Raw genomic sequence first — 23,404 nt, forward strand, 5'->3', positions numbered from 1 at the left:
CAGTCAGACAGAGGATTGTTGCAAACTCACTCTAGCCACTTCCGACCCGTTTTTAAATAATTCACTCGCGGCTCACCATGCCTCCCGCCAGCAACGAAGAACAGTTCAAATTTCTCATTAGTTGCATCAGATATTCCAACAATGGCAAGGTAAGCCACTGCCCCTCCTACAATATACCCTTCGTCAAACTCTCCCTAACTCATCTGCCTGCTTCGGTCTACCACTCTGTAAAAACAAATAACCTCTAATCGCTCACTCGTACCGTTTGTGTTTATATGCTCGTCTTGCTGATACAAAATAGGTTGATTTTTCCGAAGTTGCCAACGAATGTGGAATTGTCAGCAAAGGCGCCGCGTAAGTCTCTCAATGCTTCAATTGCAGACTTCACTCTTCCACAGCTAGACAAACCAAGTTTCCACTCGCTCCACCACGGATAAAAAATACTTCGGAACTAGTATTGACTGTTGTGTAGAGCCAAGCGATATGAACGAATGATGAAAGCCCACGGCATTTCGCCCATCAGCGGCGCCATGACCAGTCCCCCAAGCACTCCGTCCAAAGAGACCGGCACATCTACCACTACGAAGGGGGGCTCCTCTAAGAAGCGCAAATTGGCGAAATGTAGCGACCTGAGCGGCGAAATTGCGGCTGATGACGAGGAATGCTTGTCTTCACGCATCAAGCAAGAACCTTGCGCTTTCAACTTCAATGCCGAGAATCACGCACAGGTGCTTATTAAACGCGAGGACGCCGAGAAAGAACTATCCGGATTTCTTGACCGGTCTATTTCCCACGATGATAATAACAACGGAGGATTTATCAGTGGTGCAGCGCTTGATGATCCTTTTGGCGTTGTCGGCGGCAGTACCGGATATGATGGTGCGAGCGAACTTGCTACGTACGGCGGATACTTGCATTCCGATAGTCCTGGATATACCGTGGGATCGTACAACCACGTTGGGACGTTTGAAGATGCGGGTATGTCATTTCGCGGGGGCTTTGCGGGCTTGAATATGGGCGATGAGAGTCTTGCGCAGGGCGACCAAGGTCCGGAAATTGTGGGTTTGGATGCAGAGGAACACGTCTGATTCTGTGGCGGCCAAGAATGGTTCATTATTGATCTCCATTATCATTTTTCTACAAGACGGGCTTGTCGACGAAATTTGATACATATTCCGGATACTAAATAGCAAAGGTAAAACCAAAAGATCGTAAAAAAATATATTTTCGGCGACTCTTCAATTTATTTCTATCTCTCTCTGACGTTCAAATGTTCCGCGAATGAGGTAAAACCCGAGACTAAATTCCTTCCGGCCATGTCTTGTCCAACGCCGGCCCGAGCGAGCCACGCACCAACCGAGACCCTAAACTCTATCTCAACTTCATTCGCGATTTAACTGTAACCAATACCGTAAACACTGCTTACATTGCAATATTCTTTCCATCCTCACATGCAAAGCCGTTGATATACCACTTCAATTTTCCTGGTCGCCTCACTTGAACACAGTCACAATACCCACCACCTATTTCTTCGCCTTCTTTACCACGTCCCCTTCATGCACATTTTCCCCCTCCAGAACCGTCTGGCCCGGCCTCTTCTTCACAGTTTCTCCCAACGAATCATCATACGGATCGGGGTCTGGTCCAGCTGACGCAGGCGGGAGATTTAACTATCCGTAATTTATTAGTTCAGGCTAACCCTTTTTCTTCTTCCTTTGTCTTTCTTCTTTTTCCCATTTCTTCTCTTAAGCAACTGGAGAAAGTACCACGTACAACACACACAAACAAAGTATACATACCGTCATGCGTCCAAGCTCAACCAGTTCCTCTAATGCTTCGACCTTGCGCCGTTTCAAGTCATACATGCGGACCTCGCGCTGTTTCGGTTCAACAGGGAGCTTTGTTTCCGCGCGGTATTTTTCCAAAACAGCCTTGAGCGCACGCGCGGCTCGTCTCTGGGCAAGTTTTTCTTCGTGCGTTGCTTTGTCTGCTTTGTCCATGATTTCTTGAGCGAGGTGGATGTTGCGCTCGAGACGGGGACTGAAGCGCGGTAGAGGAACCTAGATTTTGTTAATATTTTTCCATCACTCGTTTCATTCATTCACTCTTCTTCTTTTTTCCCTTGTTTTCTTGTTTTCCGTCATCTAAGACAGAGAGATGGGAGACAAAGGGACGAGAGATCGAGATGAAATAAACAAGATAAAGTAAGATAAAATCTAGAAAAAAGATGTAGAAACTGGAATGGAAGGGAGCTTACAGGAATACAAGACCGTCTTCCACCGCGACAATTATCACACAACGTCGACCCCGCTCGGCGCGTGCATTGAGTCGACGGATCCGTGGCGAGTTTATTCACGCATGCTTCGCAGAAATACGTCACCTTGACAGGACCCTCTGAGGCGGTGGTGTTGCTGTTGCTGTTGTTGTTTTTGATGGGTATTCCTGGAGTTCCGGTGCCAGCTCCACAGTCTGTTCCAGCACCCCGGCGGGCCGCCTGGGCGGTATATTGACCAGTAACAGTGGAGATTGTTTTAGACCCTGCGCCATCCTCGGCAGTGGCAGCGGCTATACCGGCAGATACAACGGACAAAACGGAAGGATTATTCTCGACGATCCCCGCATCAAGTCGAGTACGAAGTGTTTCGAGCTGAGTTCTCAACACGCGGTTCTCGCGGCGGAGAAACGAAAGTTCCGCATTTTCTGTCGTGTTCTGCTGGCGCTGGTGCTGGTGCTGGGGCTGAGAAGCTGAAGGCGATGATGACATTTCGTGTCCTCTTTCTCTTTCTCTTCTTCTGTTTGACGAGTCAAAAATCTAAAATCAAGATGGTGTATTGATGCCCAAGTGCTACGGTGACACCTACGAGTAGGCGTCGGGCAGTATCTCCTAGATAATCCCTATCAGCATCTCAAGGGTTCTCACCTAGTAATATAGCGTCCCGCAATATTATTCAGTGATAGAAGCGCAAGGTGAAATAGCGATTCAGGTCTGGGTCGATAAAAGTAAACAATAGAATTGTTGCCGAACTAATATCTGTATACTGATAACCAATATTAAAGCGTAACTTCAATATTGTTAACGATAACTTTAATAACGTCAAGAACTACACAGAACAAACTTACTACGTAGGAAATCCATCCTCCTTATATAGACAATCTGTTCCATTAGCCATAAATTTTGATCAGCACTGATTAGCTGTGTTCTGTCCTAACTTCTACTAATCACCACAGATCATAGATTCTGCCGATGACCTCCGCCTTCCTCTCTTCCTATCTTCCCGTGACCTCTTCCCGTGACCTCTGCCCGTGTCTTGTGCTTCTTGCCATCATCTGTCCGCAACCCTTGTAACCTTCGTTACACCAAGCTATGGGGTTTGCCTCTCGGCCTGATGTATGAATAGAGGAAAACTTTAGAGCTCTGCAGATTAAGAGAGAATGACAGTGGAATAAAGACTAGAAAATGCACAGAATGGAATACATGTTCTAGATTCATGAGCTGTAAATTGTGAGTTGTGAACTGTGAACTTTGACATGTGAATTGTGACGTGGTTATAACCCAAGTCAAATAACAAACCGGTTCCATGGAATCATGACATGCGTTGAACTCTTGATAGATATGCATAAATGCAAATTAGTCAAGAATTGAGACAAATTACTCTACCATGACAAACAGACCTAGCATATCGTATCTCAATTTTTTTATATTCCAGCCGTGTACTGAAACCCTTTCCACTGCCAAAAACCTACCTATGTATGATAATAAGGACTAATATTCATTTCACGGCTTCTTTTGTGTTTTCTATTCTTTACTTGGGATATATTTATACTTGATTCCAAAAAATAAGACTCTGCTATATTATACCGTCATTACTTTCGAAATGACTTAGCCATGAGGAATGAAAAATATTCTTAACAAATAGTTCGGTCTTGTTGAGCGCTTAGCTCGCTTGTGAAGTTGTGAAGTTGTGAATATTTACAATTTATGGATAGTGCCGTAGCCGAGACCCGGACTAGACTGACCTGGATCGGACCGGACCGGACCAATACGCTTAGGTAGCCCTGCAGAAGCCTGACACTTTTAATCAATCTTCCACAATTCTTGTCGAATAAAGACACACCTTGGACTACCCCCATGTGAGCTCGGCATGTATACTAACGTCTTTAAACTCTTGTTTGTGTGTAACGTGGCGTGAGGGCAACGGATTGAAGGGGTTAGGGTTTGTCTAAGTCTTAGAGGGTCTTACATTCTATTGGCTGCTGTATGGTTGTTCGCATTTCTCTTTACTCGTGCAGTAGATTTGGCGTTTCGTAGTCTCATTGCAAAATCAAGATAGTCCATACGGCGGCATGCGTCGCTATCAAGGACAGGGATGGTGCGCTTGCTTGTGCATATGGCGCTTAGCCCTATTATTCTTGCAGATATACGACGCTTCAACGGCTTATAGTATGATCAATTCCGGATATACTATGTAATTCTGTGGTAATTGAAAGTCGAAAACTTGGAAAAGTGCACAGAAAGCCGTTCTACATTTGTTCAGTCTAGTTCCAATGCATTACCCTAGAGACCACAGCCCTATGTAGACAGGAGCAACAGGTGTAGCCGAGGTTCACAGTGAAGCATCGCTTAGATACTATTGTACTGTAAATCCTGAAGATGGTAGAGCGTCTGATTGGACGATTGATAGTGTTTGTTGCGCTGCATCTGCGCTTGAGGCTCTCGAGTGCCTTGATCATCTCTTTACCTAAAGGACTCGATATCCGCATCTTCATCACACCCAGAACCCTGACCGGGTGTAAAGACAACTGATGAGAGTTGTGTCCTGTGATCACTGAAACCGCGTCACTCTCTGTGAGGTTTGAGGAGTAATCGTCGAAGACACCGGTAAGTCTTTTCCTTGCTAGGCTTCTCAATGGAGGTTTTCACCCCAGTTCTGGAGCAAACGGTCGTCGGATCTGACCCCTTGACGAGCTGAATGCTCAATTCCGGTATCATGGCGGTGTTATGAAAGCGGTCATCTATACCTTCATGTTTCCCTTGTTAGAATCGCCTTTCTCTATCCGTCGCTCACTTTTCACTCTCTTCTCACTCACCATTGCATGCATGCCCTAGCGCCATTTGAGGTGGGGGTGCGGTAGACCTCGCGGCGCGGAAGCTCGAAATTGAAACTGGCTTGGTTAAAGATGAATCTCTCGAGGATATAAAGTCTCATTCCGTCCCTTCTTAGTTCCCCTTCGGACAGTCACCATCTCTTGACCTTCACCTTCATCTTTCTCGGTGAGTTGATCCCTTCACTATCTGATTCACCTTTCCAAATCACTTCGTCTTCCTATACCTTCATTCACCAGCTAACTGTATGTTCATTAGCTTCACCGAGATTCGATATGAAGATCGTCAATAGGCCAAAAACACGGAAGCTGACTCGGTGGGACAGTAAGTCGACATCTCTTCTGGGGCCCTTTATTTATGGCATGTCGATCCATTCCACGCTTGACCCTCGGAGCTCAAGAATTGAAATCCTAAACCGATTGGATAATTGGTTGTTGGATTTGTTTTCGTGTTCGCTGGTTATCATGTGCTTTTGTCTAGCATCGAATTATTTCGGTGGATTCTCTTTCTAGTCCCATCCAAGAGGATTGCAGCAGTTGGCTGATATGAAACAGGCGACAAGGATGTTTTGACGGGTCTCTGGATCCAACATGTGTGCCAGGAAGAAGGAGTTAAGATTCCGTGGCACAAAATTGTACCCCATATCGGACCCAATGTTACCGTTGGCGCCCTTTTGCAACATCAGGCAAAACTTCGAGACCAATATGAACGAAAGGGTTTCCACGTCCCTCCCGCTAGCAATCGGCGCGGTAAAAAGTCCCGTGTATCAGGCTTGGCTGCTGAGGAGGACGATCTGTCGCAGGTTGCCACATATCAGTTGCCGCATCTAGCTTCTGAGCAGCAGGGCCTGTCCATGACATCCAACAAGACGGAGACTGCTTTCGATGATGATGGAGAAGAAAGCGACGAAACATATAGTGAATCGAAACCAAAAGGGCGAAAGAAGCAAACTCGTGCCGGTAAAAGAAAGCCTCGGTCCCGCAAGGCACCGGCTGTGGCTATCAAACATGAGGAGGACTCAGTGAATGATGATCCTTGGGACTCTGAAGTAACCGAAGAACACAAGACCTTACTCACTGACGAAGATTACGTCTCATACCAAAATACTGAACAGACACGCGCTGAGGCCCTCAATTCGCAGTATCCGGGCCCCGGACACTTTGAAGTAGAGGAGTCAGTCTCTCTAGGAGCTTCTTTGATGGAATTCGCCGCTTCTCCAAACTCTTCGGCTGACGAACCCCGTCGTCCTAGTAAAATTGTTGTTCTTCCCATCAAGAGCGGATCAGAAAGATTTCCAATGGGGTTGAGACACTGGCCAAGCCAGGCTACAACAGATAGCCAGCTTGGGGAGAATATCTCAAGCAACCCCACTGAAAGCAGCTCTGCTAGCGAGTCCCAACCTTCAAACGAGATGAGCCAACAGGCTTTCCCTGCGAGTAATATCGGCGCTAATGAGGTAAATATTCACGACCAATATGACGGTAATCACGAGTTCACTCAAGCCCGCATGGCGAGCTACAACAATCTTTCCACTCTTCCACAAGGCCTTCAACAGATCAGCGCCTTGAGCGGAGCTAACCTCATGAACCCGAATTACATGCAGGCTGTGAGTAGCTTTGACCAAGCTGCACCACCAGTTCCAGCCATGGGAGTTGGCGACAGTTCAGGCTGGCAACAGGGATCAGCAATCCAAGCGCTCGAGTCATACCACCTGCAAGCCTTCCCTGACAGCCAATATCTCGGCACCACTGGTACAGGAAATTCGAACAATGGGGGCGGCAATTTTGAACCGATTTCTGCTGCATATGGTAAGCTCTTGGGCGAGAAATGTCAAATTCGCGAATGCATAAAGACTTCCACTGACAAAGTATATCTCAAAGCAGGAGATCAAGCAAGCTCCTCATATCAATTAGCCCAGTTTGAGGCTTATATGCCTAAACATGACACCAGTGCTCCTCTCGTGTCCCCGTCTATGGCACCGGTTTCAAATAGTGGCCCGGAGCAGCACGAATACCCTCAGACCAACATCTCAGATAGGCTCGCCAGACGTACAAGATCAAATAGAGACAACAGCCGTCGCCAAACGCGATTTGAGCCTTATCCCTCTAATTCAATCAATGTTGAGGGGACGCCTTTGGTCGATGCGGAAATTGGCATTCCAAGCAACGGCAATGCAATTGCGGCGGCTTCAAATCTCGCGAAATTTACTACTTCAGACGAACTTGAAAATGATGCTGAAGTCGGTAGACCTTCAGCGACAAATATGCAAGATAGGCTGAGCTCAGACGACCGTGTCCCAGGGCCGGCTATGGAAAGAAACAGGGAAACTCAAGACCCTCATCTTGGAGATTCTGTTGTCAATTCGGAATATTTGGCTAGTGAGCAAGCCGAGGAGATTCCACCATTCCCTTATTCAATCCCTGGCTTCCAGGAGTGGGTTGAAGAGCAGGACAGGATCGACATGTTCGGGGAAGCAAATGGCGAGATGTTCCTCGATCCTGTCCCATTCGACTCATTCTAGATATGTCTTCAGCACGATGAACGGTCGCGGGTATTTGAGCTCTTGCATTCTCAAACGAATTCATGGCGATGAGCAGGAAAAGCCAAGAGACGAAGATATCACGAGCTGCTTGTGAAAGAAATTGCAGGGTGCAGATCACCCATCCCGCTTTCGAAATTCCCCTTGTTCTTATGATTTTTCATAATCTATCAGGACGCTATTTACACCAATGCAACGGGGAAATTGGTGTATCGGTTATTGTCGTGCGAAATTGACATGTTTATAAGAGCTATTTCATACGATGATAATGAGATTCTCAATTCAATTAGTAAAACTTTCTCCTTTTCTAAAAACAATTGAAGCGATATGTCTGTCCGGTAAGTGGACCTTGTGGCTAGAATTGAAGTTGAAATGTCGTTTTGTTTAGGTTGAGGTTGGAACTCGGGCTTTTCGGGATCTAGATGCACCACGTGACTTAAAGAAGAGCATGTTTAAACGAAAGGAGCAAGAATAGACGAACTAGTGCTTCTGGTTGCTTCGCTGCTGTTGTCCCTAAATTTTCCCCGACGTCCATCCATTTCTCCATCTCGTCTCGTTCCCGAATAATCTCCATCTCCGTCTTTCATCCTCTTTTCTTCTTCCCTTCCTACTTCGCCTTTTTCCTCCACGCATATACAATTCTTTAATTCAAAAGCGTGCGCCGCTTAATTTCTTTTTCCTTTCTTTCAATTCGTATTTTTCCGTTACCATGCAGCGTGCGTTGACTGCCAGAGCTCGGGCCTCGGCCCTTTCCTCGAGCTCCGCCTCCAGATTACGGCCTGCCGTTGCTGGCATTAACCTCCAGCAGCAGAGATTTGCTCACAAGGTAAATTCGAACCATTTTCAAGCGTCCATGGAATGCAATTGAGCCACGCTAACGTACTTGCAGGAGCTCAGATTTGGCGTGGAAGGTCGCGCTTCTCTGCTCCAGGGTGTCGACACTCTGGCCAAGGCCGTCGCCACGACTCTCGGTCCCAAGGGCCGAAACGTCTTGATTGAGTCCCCTTACGGCTCTCCTAAGATCACCAAGGGTAGGTTTTGATGCACAATTTGAGATCGAAATTACGTCGCTAACTAGCATCTAGATGGTGTCTCTGTTGCCAAGGCAATCACCCTCAAAGACAAGTTCGAGAACCTTGGCGCTCGTCTCCTCCAGGACGTCGCCTCCAAGACCAACGAGGTTGCTGGTGACGGTACCACTACTGCCACTGTCCTTGCCCGTGCAATCTTCTCCGAGACTGTCAAGAATGTTGCTGCTGGCTGCAACCCCATGGACCTCCGTCGCGGTACCCAGGCTGCCGTTGAGGCTGTTGTTGAGTTCCTGCAGAAGAACAAGCGTGACATTACCACCAGCGAGGAGGTTGCTCAGGTCGCTACCATTTCCGCCAACGGTGACACCCACATTGGCAAGCTCATTGCCAGCGCCATGGAGAAGGTCGGCAAGGAGGGTGTCATCACCGTCAAGGAGGGCCGCACCATTGACGATGAGCTCGAGGTCACCGAGGGTATGCGCTTCGACCGCGGATACGTTTCCCCCTATTTCATGACCGATGCCAAGACCCAGAAGGTCGAATTCGAGAAGCCCTTGATCCTTCTCTCTGAGAAGAAGATCTCCGCCGTCCAGGACATTCTGCCCGCCCTCGAGGCCTCCACCCAGCTTCGCCGCCCCCTTGTCATCATTGCTGAGGACATTGATGGCGAGGCCCTTGCTGTCTGCATTCTCAACAAGCTCCGTGGCCAGCTCCAGGTTGCTGCCGTCAAGGCCCCCGGCTTCGGTGACAACCGCAAGTCCATCCTTGGTGACCTTGGTATCCTCACCAACGGTACCGTCTTCACCGATGAGCTTGACGTTAAGCTCGAGAAGTGCACTCCCGACATGCTCGGTTCGACTGGTTCCATCACAATCACCAAGGAGGACACCATCATCCTCAACGGTGAGGGTACCAAGGACAGCATTGCTCAGCGCTGCGAGCAGATCCGCGGCGTCATGAACGACCCCGCCACTTCCGAGTACGAGAAGGAGAAGCTCCAGGAGCGCCTTGCTAAGCTCTCTGGTGGTGTTGCTGTCATCAAGGTTGGTGGTGCCTCCGAGGTCGAGGTCGGTGAGAAGAAGGACCGCTTCGTTGATGCCCTCAACGCCACCCGTGCTGCCGTCGAGGAGGGTATCCTCCCTGGCGGTGGTACTGCCCTCCTCAAGGCCGCTTCCCAGTCCCTTGGCGGTGTCAAGACCGCCAACTTTGACCAGCGTCTTGGTGTCAGCATCATCAAGAGCGCCATCACTCGCCCTGCGCGCATGATTGTCGAGAACGCTGGCACTGAGGGCAGCGTTGTCGTGGGCAAGCTCATGGACGACTTTGGCGCCGACTTCAACAAGGGTTACGACAGCTCTAAGGGCGAGTACGTTGACATGATTGCTGCTGGTATCCTTGACCCCTTCAAGGTTGTCCGCACTGCCCTCACTGATGCCAGCGGTGTCGCTTCGCTGCTCGGTACCACTGAGGTTGCCATTGTTGACGCTCCCGAGGAGAAGGCCGCTCCTGCCATGCCGCCCATGGGCGGCATGGGTGGCATGGGTGGCGGCATGTTCTAAGCGTATGCCTAAGAATATGCAGTGACTTGTACTCTGTCTTTGAATATCCCAATGATTCTTCTGTAACATCCTTGTACATTTAGCACGCCACCTCCTCATTTTCGCTTTCTTTACATGTCTTTATGTTTTTCTCCTACGCTGCTCTTCTCTTTGCATGTATAATGTATTCTGATATCTTACTCCACTCGACCTACGCATTGAGTCTCTCGACTTCTAGCATTGGCAAAAAGCGAACCCGGATCTTTGTATTATATTCGTCATAGAGGCGACCCTAATTGGATCAAGTTCCATTGATACGCGTGTATGACAAGGATTAATTTCGTGATCGCACAGAAAGTATGTGTGGCTTACACATAGATGGATGCCTTTTACATGGCAATGATGAGGATGATGATGATGCGAGTAAACAAAAAATATGCAAGGTAGGCAGCAGCTTGGTTAAATTGAAGCCACGATTGTGCGCGTATATATTGTCCTTGGTGGAGTAAAATACGGTCTCTTGTTCGCTAAAGCAGGGAGTGCCTGGTGTCAACTTGGCTACTGCAGACCCCACTATACAGATGACAAGTACCATTGTACCTTGTTGTTTTGCCCATTGATTGTCGCTCCTACCCCCTCCGAATCACACGACAAGTAAACTGTCGACACTATATACCCCTCCAACTCTCGCCTGGGAGCTTTCTCCATTCCACCCTACTTTCTTCCCATCATTCAATCTTCCCATCACGGTACGTCGAAACGCCCTCACCCTTACTCTTTGAACTTCTGTAAACAGTTTCCTTCATCCCCGTCGATTTATCCTGTTTTCCCTTGACGCGCATCCTACGGAGCTTACCCCCAACGATACCAATCTCGCTTACAAGGCTGACGTCTTTCAGATCCACTTGCCTCGTTGCACCTACACCGCAACAGCAGCAATCATTCCAAGCTTTCTTTCTGATATAGTCTGAATATACATTCACCAGACACAACTTAATCATGGTATGGGCTTCTCTGTTAATTTGCATCCTTAGGCTTGAAATATGATCGGTGGCTAACATGAATTGGAATCCTAGTCTAGTGGAGCTGGGTACGTTTGATAGTTGCGTGGTTCTAGGGGAATGACAAAGGGGTAAAGGAAGCAAGAGACAGGCTTTCGCTTTCCGACTTTTGGACTCTCCGCGAACTCTTTTAAATTTTTTTCGGCGAATTTCATAATTCAATGGATTGCGACAGCTGCTAACAGAGGGCATTACAGCGCCGGTGTGTCGGAGGAGTGCTTGACCGTCTTTGAGGAGCTCAAGGCGCGCAAGCAGAAGTATGTCATCTACAAGCTGCAGAACTACACCGAGGTAGTCGTCGACCAAGCTGGTACCGACCCTAGCTACAAGAAGTTTGTCGAGATTCTCGACGGCATTCAGGACAATGGAAAGCCCGTCCCCCGCTACGCGGTCTACGATTTTGAGTACGCTCTCGCCAGCGGCGAAGGTAACAGGTATGATTAATCTCCAAAACTTCTAGTCTGCCTTTCAAAGCGCTAACTGGCCGCTTCTAGGAGCAAGATTGCTTTTATCGCATGGAATCCTGACAACGCCAAGATCAAGGTATGATCTGTGTTGCCTATCTTAGGCACCCACTTACGGAGCATGGAGGGCGAATGCCTTATACCTGCTATTGATGAATCATGCTGACACCCCTACAGGACAAGACCACTTACGCGTCCTCAAGATCGGCGCTCGTCAACGCTCTCAACGGCGTCAGCGAGGTCGTCCAGGCGACTGACCTCGATGAGCTTGCCTGGGACGAAGTTGTCGGCAAGGTGAGCGGTGGCAAGGCCGCCAAGGGCGAGCCTTCGAGCTAGATTACGATGAAAATCAACATTTGAGACTGGTTGGTTGTTGCTGCCACCGGAGGACGTGTACATGGCAGGCAAGCAAATTATTTTCACAACAGAGGGAACGAGTTGACAAATACCGGTTAGGAAGTAGACATGTTAGTTAGTTGTTAGAAGCTGAGATCCGATATTTGAGTCGAGATCATGCACCCTGGGCTTGTTTTTGCACCTAGCTGCACCGTATTGCACTTGTTCATCATCTATTATACATGCATCAATTCTGTGATCATTTCCTGTATGCCTCTCTTGCATTAATGTGGTGATTGATACTTGATGCTAAGATTGATATTTCTTCGGTGCAGGAGAACAGTTGTATGCTAATTGACATAGATATTGTTAGAAAAAATTAATTCAACCCTTCCTTTTCCACCGCAGACTTGAATAGCCCGAATACTCGCTCGCTGCTTGCTTCATCCCGTATCCGCTGAGTCAAGTATCCCTTCAAATCATCCCAGAACGCAGGTGTTCGAAGCACATCTGGTCCGCTCAACCCTTGGGCCACTGGGCCCTGTCCTGTTGCCCCTATCGTCTCATCACGGGTTGCCTCTCCTGTAGTACCAATAGTCATTGCCTCGCCACTGATACCAGCAGCTGCCAGTTCTCCAGTCTCCGCCTCATCCGCTTCAGCAGCCTTTGCTAGACTCTCCGCCGCCGCCTGAACATGAGCCGGGGTCTCCCGCTTGACTGACTCTGGAAGGGTAGGTTGCGGCGCCGCTACGCCTGGACTAGTTGCCACACCTGCAGGTGTTGAATCAGGCTGCTGGTTGATGCTTGCTGCGCCACCAATGATCATAACACTCAGCTCAAGCCGATCAACGTCCATTGCTGCGTTGTCCGCCGACGGAGTCGATGTGCCGGACCCAGAACCGCTGAGAAGGTCTTTCAAAGTCTTTGTATCCGATGCAGGTTTCTTCTGGTAAAGTAATTTGATCTTGTCCAAAGGTGCACCGAGCTCTTTTGATATATGAGATTTCAGAGCGTGAATGCTCGTGCTGGGGGTCTGAGAAGGGAGTGTGCTCTCATAAGGCGGGTTACGGAGAGATTTGAGCTGGACGGTGATCAGTTGCTCAGAGAGCTTCGCACCGGACGTGAGGGTAGAGGATGTCGCAGTGGACAGACGAGGACGTTTGGTCATGGGGACGGAGGATTTCGGGAGAATGTACTATCATTACAACCAGTCAGCATGCATTTCCAGCTAGGAGAGAGTATAGCTATTCCACCAAGGTAGCCGTGAATACATACAGGACGCTGGGCAGGCAGTTTCCTTGGATCCTCGGCATAGTCGGATGGTAGCTTGATTGGCCGTGTGTCCAGTGCAGCAAGGAACTGCTTGGCGAAGCTGAGCTCAGACATGCTGGCGTTGGCGGGGTTTTGTAGCACTGCTCTAGATAAATAGGATACGATTGCCCGTGTTTAAACGATTTGCGACAGAGGTTTAGACTGTCTTCGAAGAGCTGCAAGGTTGGCTTCTGATATAAGGCCGCGGTGGATTATTACTAGACTGCTACTACCGAACGGGAGGATGATGATGCCAAGGTAATGCTGACGAAATACGTGATTGGCTGGTTCATGGTGGACTAAGCTTGGCTATTACGGCGTTCCAGGCGTGCCAGTCGGCGCAGGAATCGGAAACTCCGACATGAGGAAAAGAAAACTTGACGATACTTTTTGGGAAAATTCCCGTCCCGTCAAACTTACCCGTCTCAAAACACACACTTTATACCCATACCAATACAGCACAAAATGGGTGTTGGACGGCGTATGAAAAAGCAGGGCGCTCCTGCTGCCCTAGGCGAGGCCCATTTTGCCGCTCTGAAAAAACGCAAAGCCGGCGGCGAAGTTACTTTTGACGATGAAGGAAAGGCTCCTAAACAGGACAAGAAGCGCAAGACAACAACACAGGAGAAGGAGAAGCCGGCAAAGAAGCAGGTCAAGGAGACTGTCAAGGAAAAGCCAAATGGTATTGAGGTCAATGCCGTGACGAAAAAGCCCAATGGCAAAGTCGCGGCCAAGGCCAAGGTTGAGGCTGCCGCTCCTGCCACCAAGAAGCCATCCAAGAAAGCGCCCATCCCAATGGACGACGATGAGGAAGATGAATCTGATATTCCCGACGACGAATTTGAGGATCTCGACGATCTGGAGGATGAGGACGGTGATGAGCCCATGGGCGACGATTTTATGGGCGAGTCTGACGAGGGGTCCGAAGTCTACGATTCGGACGAGGCTCACGAAAAAGCCATGTTCTCAGAAGATGAAGATGTCTCAGACGCCGAGGAGCGCTTGACCGCTGCCAACATTGCAGGTTTGTCGCGCAAACTCGACGAACAAAAGGCTATTGAAGACGCGGAGGCGCAGGCCGAACTCGAGGAGGCTGCGCTACAAACCAACATTGCCGGCGACAGGCCCAAGGTTCTCCCCGGTGAAGATGACGAAGAAGTCGACCAGAGCACCCTTCTCGCTCCCGACCTTCAACTTCTTCGGACCCGTATCACCGACAATGTTCGCGTACTCGATGACTTCCACAATTTGGCTGAAGAGGGTCGCTCGCGAGCGGAATACGTTGCTCAGCTGCTCAAAGACATTTGCGCGTACTACGGCTACAGTCCTTACCTTGCTGAGAAGCTCTTTAATCTCTTCCCCCCGCGCGAAGCATTCGCCTTCTTCGAAGCCAACGAAACGTCTCGACCGATTGTCATTCGTACCAACACTCTCCGCACCCACCGTCGTGAACTCGCCCAGACCCTCATCAACCGTGGCGTGACTCTCGAGCCTGTTGGCAAGTGGTCCAAGGTCGGTCTGCAAGTATTTGAAAGTCAAGTTCCGCTCGGTGCCACCCCCGAGTACTTGGCGGGCCACTACATTTTGCAAGCCGCATCATCATTCCTCCCCGTCATGGCGCTCGCGCCGCAAGAACACGAGCGTGTTCTCGATATGGCCTCTGCCCCTGGTGGTAAGACGACACACATGTCTGCATTGATGAAGAACACCGGTGTTATTTTCGCCAATGATAGCAACAAGTCCCGTTCCAAGGGTCTGATCGGTAACATTCACCGCTTGGGCTGCAAGAACACCATTGTCTGCAACTACGACGCGCGCGAGTTCCCGAAAGTCATGGGCGGTTTCGATCGCGTTTTGCTCGATGCCCCCTGCTCAGGAACAGGCGTTATTGCCAAAGACGCCAGCATCAAGACCAACAAGTCTGAGCGCGACTTTATGCAGCTCCCTCACCTGCAGAAGCAGCTGATCCTGTGCGCCATCGACTCTGTCGACCACGCCAGCAAGACTGGCGGTTACCTCGTCTACTCCACATGCAGTGTCACTGTGGAGGAGAACGAGGCTGTCGTGCAGTACGCCCTGCAGAAGCGACCCAACGTCAAGCTCGTCGAGACGGGTCTCACTTTCGGCGTGCCCGGTTTTACAGCCTACATGGGCAAGAAGTTTGACTCCAAGCTCAAAATGACCCGCCGCTTCTACCCTCACGCCTACAACGTCGATGGCTTCTTTGTTGCTAAATTCAAGAAGACTGGTCCCTCGACCAATACGACCACAAAGGACAAGCCTGACACACAGGCTGTTCAGAACGGTGAGGAGATGGATGTCGATAACAAGACGCCCATCATGACCGAGGACGAGGAAGAACGGGCCGCCGCCGGTGGCGCCGACTTTGGTGGCTTCGACGAGAACGAAGACGAAGCATATATTGAGAAAGCCACCCGCCGACGACTCCGCAAGAAGGGTCTCGATCCCAAGGGAGTCCTGAACAAGCCCAAGGCTGACAAGCAAGAGAAGTCGGATGAGACTAATGGCGCTGCCTCAAAGGAGACGACAGCCGAGTCTTCGCCAAAGCCTGCGGCCAAGTCAGACAAGGCGGATAAGAAGCAAGCTAAACAGCAAAAGTCCGAGGCAAAGACTCAGCCTGAAACGGAAAAGAAGGCCCAGGCCGAGATCAAGTCTGCCTCGAAGCCTGAAAAGGGCGAGAAAGTCGTCTCCCAGCAACGCTCAAAGACCGTCACAACAGATGCCCCTACCGCTGTCGCAAAGGCCAAGTCGAAGGCCAAGAGCAAGACCAAGACCAAGGCTTAAGTTTGTTTTAACTTTTTTTTCGTCGTCGTATTCGTCATGGAAGTGAAGTCTAGTATTTTCGTGTCTCTTCCAGCGGATCAGTGATTCAGTGCACTCGCCGCATTACACGTCCTTGGCATTTTATCATGGGGTCGTATATATTCCGGTTTATCTTCTCCTTTTCTCATCGCCATACAGCCATGTCATCCACTTTCCCTTTTCTCAATGGTGGACATTATTAGCTGGGACTTCTATTCGGGACCTGGTTTCCTCTTTTCCTTTGTGTACAGTACGGTCTAAAAGTATTCCACATGTTTCTCTTTTCTTCCCTTTTTCCCTTTTTTCTTATTTAATTTTATTTTATTGTGTCGTATTTAGATATGGACAAACCATTGGAGTTTTTAGGATCAATCGATATTTTATCAAAGCATATTTTCACAAATATTTTCTATTTTTTTTTTTTTTATCGTAATTTCTTTTTGTCGTTGTTTTATTATTTATTTGTTTGACTCACTATTAAATCTTTCAGACTCAGCTCACTCGCGACAGTCAATACAATGTATATCGCCATGCTCTCTCGCACCTTGAGAGAGCCTCTCATTGTTTCTAGTATGATATTCACTCTAGCTCCTCTAACGTACCTCTTGTGGTGGACTCGTGGACTCGTGGACAGTGGACTTTTCGTGTTTCTGTCACTGAGTCACTGACTCACTCCTATTCCTGAAACGCAGCCTGGCGGAGTCTTCGGAGGCAGCGTTTACTGGGCGACAAGTTGCGCTAAGCGAAAAATTACACAGCGGTGCTAAGCCGAATTGGAGAGTCAGTCTGGTTATGGGTCCTCGGTCTGTCTGTCGTTAGGGGCCGCGCTTAAGGTTCTTTTCCGCTGCTTGGGTTTGTTTACGTCTAAGATGCGAGACAACTAGAATATCACACGAGAGAGACGTATGACTGATTGAGAGAGATTAATTGACTTAGTCCAAAAAAATGTCTTGTGCTTCTTTTGTTTCGCGAGAGAGAGAGAGATATATATATATCTAGCAGACATAGTCTCACAGAGCAGAAAAAAAGAACAATGCCAACACTGTATTATTTTTCTATGGAACTTATCTCGTCTTGTTTAACGACCGGAAGAAATGTATACGGATCGATTCGCTGCGCATGGTAACTGTACTGGGCTCCGGTCCTTTCAAGAGCAACATGTGCGTTAGAAACTTAGAATTTATCTCATGTAATCATCATAATTACTCTAGTCTCTGGCCTTGGGAGAAAATGAGAAGTTGAGAAATTGAGAATTGAACTTACGACTCGCCTTGCTGCCCGTGCCCCTCCATACACACTTCTCGCCCTAGGTCCGAAGCCAAGCCGCCATTTTTTCGCGATTGTTTTTTTCTTCTCCCTGCACAAAAAGTTAGGACAAAAAAAAAAACGGAGAAGAACATGCAGGGACCGCAGGGTCTCAATGTCTCACTTCTTCTCTTCTTTATGCTTGACGGTTCGAGAACGGCGTATCGGCCAATATGGCCGACCCCAGAGTTAGTCTTGATTTCTTGTTGTAGCTTGGCGATATTGCTCTCGATATCTTCAATCTTGGACTTCATGGCTGTGTGTTCGTGCTGAATGCTTTGCAAGGTGGAAATAATTTGGACAAGAGTGCCATCCGCCGAGCTGCTAGGAATGGGAATGAGAGCGGGCTGGAGTGGCGGGAGAGACTGCGGCGCTTCAGGAGGTAGAGACATCTTGCGAAAACTGCGGGATGGCTGTTAACTTGTTAACTTGTGAGTAATGCCATTGTTTTGAAGGATATGCCTGAGAATAATTAGTTTATCGTACCTGCGGTGACTCGGTGAGGAAGAATAGTTAGCTTGTAGGTATGCATGTAAGTATGTAAACCGTAAACAAATCAAAAAAGTTGGGATAGAAGGGCAACACGTTGTGGGCGTTTTGCTTCAGATTCACTTGATGAAGAAGAAATAAGCGAGAAAGAAGGGCTTGTATTTTACCATTTGGAAATATCTTTTACGGTTCGTATCAATATGTTTGGAACTGAGTATCATTCATATCATCCATATCAGCGAGTGCAGACTCTGCCAAATTATGGTCCTTCAGCTACACTCAAGTACTTCAAAATAAGGCAGCTTCATACCACTTGTACATCTATTGCAAATTGTACTGCAAACTTGATTCATCCGTAAATGTCTTATGTCAATAGTATTCCCATAACAAGACAACATATCCCTCTACATCTGCCATAGTCTCATACCATCTTCTCAACTCTCCCGAATCAAGCACACAGTCCTACTGACTCGACACAGACTCAGCTTTCTCTACTGGCTCTTTGACTCTGTCTGCATTCCCGTTTCTATCCCAACTGTGCGCATGTCTATAGCGTCACATGTCTCCTCGATTTCGCCAAGTAATTCGAGCATTGCACTTGTAGTCTTTTCCCTGTTGCGCAATTCATGTTTTATATCCTTGTGGGACATTTTCACCTGGTTCTGGATTTGCTCGACCTTTGATCTAAGATCAGACTGTTCATTCTGGATATCCTGAAGAATGGTAAAGATCTTGATCAACGTATTCCCCGGCTGGGACGGCGTAGTAGACTGTTGATAGGGGCAGAATATTTTGTGAGGGGAGAGGTGGTTGCTCCATTTTGAGGTGTCCTGGTTTGTGTTCATATGTAAGTAGTTATTTCGCAGTAATATGGTATAGAAGGCCAATTTACCTTGATTGTGTCGATGAATCTGTATTCTACTTTTTTTTGGACGATGAGTATAAAGCACAGAAATGTGGAGGCAACTAGGGATACTTATAAGAGAAAATGGTCTTATATTCGGCATGCAAGAATGTCTGGAAACCTGTTGTTGGTTGTAGAATGCACATTTGAACAAAGAATCTATGTATGGTGGTATATAGCGTTTGATGCTTGTATATGCTCGACTTTTCTGCTATGGTGCATTTGTGGTCCACTCTGTTTGTGTCATAATATTAACTGTTTTTACCAATTCTGTAGGAGTCAATTTATTTATAAATTAGACGGCGTTACTTAAATTCTTTGGATGACCTTCTAAGCGCCGCGATTGAAAACTCGTTGAAGACCTACAGAAGGACCGCAGATGTGTTCTCTTTTCTTTCCCGTATCTTGGTAGATAAGAAAAAAGGTCAGAGACTTGATTCATACTTGGTAATCTTGATGAGTGGGAGTGGCAGGATGGGAGACAGGCTTTGAAAAGTCATTATTGGATAAGAAGTACATTCAAGGTTTCGATGTTACAATCGCATTAAGTTTGTGACATAGCATTTATGACAGACCAATGAATACTTTAGAATCTCGCGGCCAGTCGTGATGGAGGCAATTTCCATTTGTAAAACCTCGTTGCTATGCTGGCAGGGGTGTTGTCCACCTATTTAATAAACGCATAATGTCACCAATTGCACGTTAAAAGATAGAACATCCATTCCTGTAATACATAGCTCAAGTAGATAATGGCCGGTCTCAGAACGGATCCAAGACCTGCAAACCACATCTACCAACATGCCCAACATGTTCCATGATTTCTAATTACAGGAGTTCCCCAGAGATGCGGCACTCTCATCAGAATGCGGCAGAGGATTGGCTCAAGAGAGTCAATCACTCGCAGACCTTGTCCTCAGCGACCTCAGAGCCAGTCTCGGTGGCAGCGGCATTCTCCTCGACTGCGGCCGCCTCTTCGGCTTTGGCGTCGGTCTTGTCAGGCTGAGCAGTATCCGGAACGAGTCTTCCAGTGTCACTGACAACAAAATTCATACGTATGTCAGCGCGTGACACAGGGCCTCGTATATTTGAAGACGATGAGCCGTGACTAGAGGGAGGGAAGAGAAGGTAAGACAGTAAACGAAAAGAATAGAGATAGAAATAGAAATAGAAATAGAAATGCGTACCCAGGGTCACTATCAGTATCAGACGACTCGGGCTCCTCTTCATCGTCATCACTCTCATCATCTTCGACAAATTTGATGTACTGCTCAAAAACGTCGACTTTCAGCTTGAGATGATGGAGGAAGCCCTCGAGGCGAGTGAGCCGGGCGGCCAACTTGAAGATCTCTTCGGGCAACCCAGAAGTGCGTTCTTCGGTGCCAAGGACCTGACCATACATAACATTGATCTTGTCTAGCATCTTACTGACATCAATGTGAACCTTCTCAACGCCAATCTTGAGCGCTTCAATCTTGAAACTCAATGGTTCGTCAGGTTGAGTGATTTGTCTCAGGTGCAGAACCATTCGAGCAGCCAGCTCATCCTCGGGGATGTGCTGGAGACTTTGGAGCTCAGTACGAAACATGTCATATTCGACCGGGGAATCCTCTTGATGAGGTGGCCCAGTTTGATGAGGGAGTTCGGACATTTTTTTCACAGAGGTTTTGCTGTGTTGAACGTTTTTGCTTGAATGTGTCAGTCGAGAAAGTGCCCTCCTGTGGAGAGAAGGCGTGACTGTGGAGGAGAGGAAGGTAATGAGGGAGAGATGAAGACTTACCTTGTTTTTAAGGTTAAGGTGAGGTAAGAACTTAGGGTACTTGAAAGCTCGACCGGAAGAGGTGCAGCCTGAGACAATTCAAATTTGAAGTGGATTCTGGAGAGGAAAGATCAGACGTGAGGAAATGAGAATGGCGAAAGGAGAGGGGGGAAATAAACAGACCGATTAAACGAGAGTGTTGAAAGCCGCAACGGATTCACTGGAGCAGAGGTCAGCGTGTCCATCAGAAGAAAGAAAAATTTCATCCCGACTTGTGTTCGAGACACCGTCAGCATCAGGCACGGCCTAAGCTACGTCAACCAAGCATCCTAACAAAACAGTAAATCTCAAAGATAACAATATATTTGAAGCTTAGTTAGCCACAAGACATTGCGTAAAACATGCAACTAGTTATCTTCGATGAGTAACGAAATAAACAGATTGAAAGAACGTCCCAACGCCGAGGAGAATTCTTAATCTATATACTCTCGTCAGTGAAAGTTGCTACAATTTGGTTGCAGTTGACCTTGTTGGCCGTTCAACTTACATTTCCTTCACTTCAAGAAGAGGAACTTGACGAAGCGTCACTAAACCTCCGCATAAATGTCTTCCTCGACAAACTCCCAAGTCTCGTTCATGCTCTCGTCAGAAGGATCATTAGCAGGCTTAGCAGCTGACCCACGGGTGATGATAACTGTCATCTCTCCTTCAGAGATACTGAGTCCGTTATCAGCATTCGGTACGTCTGAATTGTGCACAATGTGACTTACGTGCTAATATCATCCCTCAAGGAATTTGAATTTCTGTTTACCATCTCCGGAGAATTCTCCTTGACAATTGGCTTTGCCCCTTTATTAATTTCAGCCAAGCCATACTGTGAAAGGAAAAAGGCACGATCCAACCCCGGCTGGGGACTAAAGGTGGCAGGCATGAAATGATCATATTGAATGGAAGATCTACCGCTGCATTAGTCTATGCTTGGCATCCAGTTGCAAGTACTACTCTTCAAGCCCCAAAGCAACTGAAACTTACACATCAGCTAGGTATTGAGCGCGTTGCTGACGTCGCTTTTTGGCTTTTTCAACGTAGCTCTGGCTAATTTCATCAAACAATTCATCCTCAGAAACGCCGGCAGAGGGAAAAGAGCTGGCAGGAGCCTTGGCTGAGGTAGCCCTCAACTCTTTTGCCAAGTCCTTGTCAATAAGAGGGCTATCAAAATGTCAGTCAACCAAAACTAGATAAAAGGGACTCTGAGCAAAATTCTTTGATTATAGAGAATACTTACAAGACTCGCGGGCCGAATTTGTTGAACCATTCGAGATGTTTCATAATACGCTCAACGCGAAAACGCGGAGTCGTGCTCATCAAATCCTCCTCGCTGGAAACTCTGGCCATCTTCCTCTCAATGAAGGCCTGTTCCTGAACTTCCATTGCATTGCCAAAGCCACGGCCACGGCCCAATTTTTCATAAAGGCGCCTCTCGATATCCGCCAGCATGGGCCGAGTACGCTCCTTAACTGCCTCGGAAGCCGTAGGATCCGCGAGTACCTTTTGCAGCAACGTCCTAAGCGTGAGGAATCTTTCCATCTTGTCCATCCTTTCTTTAAGGTCTTCGTCGTTGTTTGGATTTTTATACGAAGACTGTATCGGCTTTGGGAAATGTTCGGCTTTCATTTGACGCAACTCGGCTTGTTCGGCCAAAAGTTCGTCAAGGTCTTTCTGAATTTCCCCACTCGTGGCTCTGTTCGTAGATGGAATTATCTCGGAAGTTTTAACAGCTTGACCTCGGAACTCTTTCCATCCATAGTTCAAGCACCCATCACAGTGCTCACATTCTCCGCAGTGCTGGCATTTCTTGCACTTGCCGCAGCCTCCACAGAGCAGGCAGCTCTTCAGACCAACACAGGGGTTGGGAGACGATTGGCAGTGGCCATTCTGGAAGCTTTCCTTCGTTGCCTCTGACACAGTGGGCTCATTTACCTCATAGGTTTTATTCAACCAATTGTTGACATCCATGTTGCGTTGCTTGGACCTTTTTGGCATGATGAATGAATGTCAAGCTCGACAGGTCTTTTGAACCCAATGGTTTTCTTGGAGTCTAGATATCTGTAGGTTGGGGTTAGCACCCGCCCCACACTCTTGAATTACAGGCGGAGGAAGAGTGCTAATGCTCACTTTAAACTTCGCAAGTCGTATCACTGGAAAACAATACCCTAATGATCAAATGTTAACTTTCTGCTGATTTAACATTTTCTGGGAGCATGGAACTGCGTGTAGTCTTGCCTCTCGAGTTCTTGGGTCTTTCTTACAATGGTTCTGTGACAAGAACTCGCACCAAAGAACTATGGTTCAACAAATGATTGGGGTCGATCTGATCAGGCGTAGTAATTCCTAGTTCAAACTAAAAGCAATGACCTGTCAGGCTTTAAGCCGCTCATCAGCTGGTAAGCAAGATCCTCGAGCGTGATGTCCTGCAGTGCAACTTACCACCTTGTCAAGCCAGCAGGCTAGGCTCAGTTGCTGCTCAAAGACTTCCAGGTCTGAGCTTAACAAATGACAAACCAGATGTCTGCTGAAGGAACGGGTTTCAAGTAACAGCAGTGCAAGTCAAGTCAAGCAGACTCTCAGAATCACCTTTCCAGCTGTCCAACTGTGAAAAGTCACGCTCGAGACTGCCCTCAAGCTGCCCAAGTGCAGCCCAACAGGCTGATCAGGAAAAACACTATCACAGGCAGAGGATATC

At 47.9% G+C, this 23,404-nt stretch overlaps 10 protein-coding genes across 10 annotated transcripts; 5 read left to right on the forward strand and 5 right to left on the reverse strand.

Moving 5' to 3' along the window:
- Positions 1-77: 77 nt before the first annotated feature.
- Positions 78-1,193, forward strand: L228DRAFT_278693 (hypothetical protein; the record flags this gene model as incomplete). Its single annotated transcript, XM_018335643.1, has 3 exons — positions 78-149; positions 302-354; positions 473-1,193. 3 exons carry the CDS (start codon positions 78-80, stop codon positions 1,086-1,088), a joined length of 741 nt encoding a protein of 246 aa, XP_018186122.1. The 3' UTR covers positions 1,089-1,193.
- Positions 1,194-1,745: 552 nt separating this feature from the next.
- On the reverse strand, positions 1,746-2,065 carry L228DRAFT_249324 (hypothetical protein; the record flags this gene model as incomplete). Its single annotated transcript, XM_018333071.1, has 1 exon — positions 1,746-2,065. The coding sequence occupies exon 1, from the start codon at positions 1,998-2,000 to the stop codon at positions 1,746-1,748; it is 255 nt and encodes an 84-aa protein (XP_018186123.1). The 5' UTR covers positions 2,001-2,065.
- Positions 2,066-2,105: 40 nt separating this feature from the next.
- On the reverse strand, positions 2,106-2,944 carry L228DRAFT_249325 (hypothetical protein; the record flags this gene model as incomplete). The annotated part of the gene is made up of 1 exon (XM_018333072.1): positions 2,106-2,944. A coding segment is annotated over exon 1 (620 nt), but the record flags the coding sequence as incomplete, so codon positions are not given.
- Positions 2,945-5,379: 2,435 nt separating this feature from the next.
- On the forward strand, positions 5,380-7,625 carry L228DRAFT_240351 (hypothetical protein; the record flags this gene model as incomplete). The annotated part of the gene is made up of 2 exons (XM_018331228.1): positions 5,380-5,428; positions 5,659-7,625. The coding sequence occupies 2 exons, from the start codon at positions 5,380-5,382 to the stop codon at positions 7,623-7,625; spliced, it is 2,016 nt and encodes a 671-aa protein (XP_018186125.1).
- A 727-nt stretch (positions 7,626-8,352) lies between these two features.
- L228DRAFT_240352 (putative heat shock protein 60) lies at positions 8,353-10,233 on the forward strand (the record flags this gene model as incomplete). Its single annotated transcript, XM_018331229.1, has 3 exons — positions 8,353-8,469; positions 8,533-8,674; positions 8,729-10,233. 3 exons carry the CDS (start codon positions 8,353-8,355, stop codon positions 10,231-10,233), a joined length of 1,764 nt encoding a protein of 587 aa, XP_018186126.1.
- A 1,235-nt stretch (positions 10,234-11,468) lies between these two features.
- On the forward strand, positions 11,469-12,043 carry L228DRAFT_200239 (actin depolymerizing factor 1; the record flags this gene model as incomplete). The annotated part of the gene is made up of 3 exons (XM_018329631.1): positions 11,469-11,707; positions 11,768-11,816; positions 11,915-12,043. Coding segments are annotated over 3 exons (417 nt in total), but the record flags the coding sequence as incomplete, so codon positions are not given.
- Positions 12,044-12,452: 409 nt separating this feature from the next.
- Positions 12,453-13,615, reverse strand: L228DRAFT_284531 (hypothetical protein; the record flags this gene model as incomplete). The annotated part of the gene is made up of 2 exons (XM_018336237.1): positions 13,349-13,615; positions 12,453-13,268 (listed from the first exon to the last, which is right to left on the reverse strand). Exons 1-2 carry the CDS (start codon positions 13,457-13,459, stop codon positions 12,453-12,455), a joined length of 927 nt encoding a protein of 308 aa, XP_018186128.1. The 5' UTR covers positions 13,460-13,615.
- A 183-nt stretch (positions 13,616-13,798) lies between these two features.
- On the forward strand, positions 13,799-16,554 carry L228DRAFT_249330 (NOL1/NOP2/sun family putative RNA met). Its single transcript, XM_018333073.1, has one exon. The coding sequence runs from the start codon at positions 13,850-13,852 to the stop codon at positions 16,187-16,189; it is 2,340 nt and encodes a 779-aa protein (XP_018186129.1). The 5' UTR covers positions 13,799-13,849; the 3' UTR covers positions 16,190-16,554.
- Positions 16,555-19,625: 3,071 nt separating this feature from the next.
- Positions 19,626-20,553, reverse strand: L228DRAFT_262510 (hypothetical protein; the record flags this gene model as incomplete). The annotated part of the gene is made up of 2 exons (XM_018334424.1): positions 19,626-19,938; positions 20,090-20,553. 2 exons carry the CDS (start codon positions 20,551-20,553, stop codon positions 19,800-19,802), a joined length of 603 nt encoding a protein of 200 aa, XP_018186130.1. The 3' UTR covers positions 19,626-19,799.
- Positions 20,554-21,112: 559 nt separating this feature from the next.
- Positions 21,113-22,960, reverse strand: L228DRAFT_284534 (hypothetical protein). The gene is made up of 7 exons (XM_018336238.1): positions 22,945-22,960; positions 22,837-22,874; positions 21,947-22,767; positions 21,694-21,870; positions 21,432-21,617; positions 21,209-21,378; positions 21,113-21,139 (listed from the first exon to the last, which is right to left on the reverse strand). The coding sequence occupies exons 3-6, from the start codon at positions 22,702-22,704 to the stop codon at positions 21,249-21,251; spliced, it is 1,251 nt and encodes a 416-aa protein (XP_018186131.1). The 5' UTR covers positions 22,705-22,767; positions 22,837-22,874; positions 22,945-22,960; the 3' UTR covers positions 21,113-21,139; positions 21,209-21,248.
- Between the last annotated feature and the right edge of the window lie 444 nt (positions 22,961-23,404).

Source organism: Xylona heveae (genome assembly GCF_001619985.1).
Source record: "Xylona heveae TC161 unplaced genomic scaffold L228scaffold_9, whole genome shotgun sequence".
In the NCBI taxonomy this organism is placed as follows: Eukaryota; Fungi; Ascomycota; class Xylonomycetes; order Xylonales; family Xylonaceae; genus Xylona; species Xylona heveae.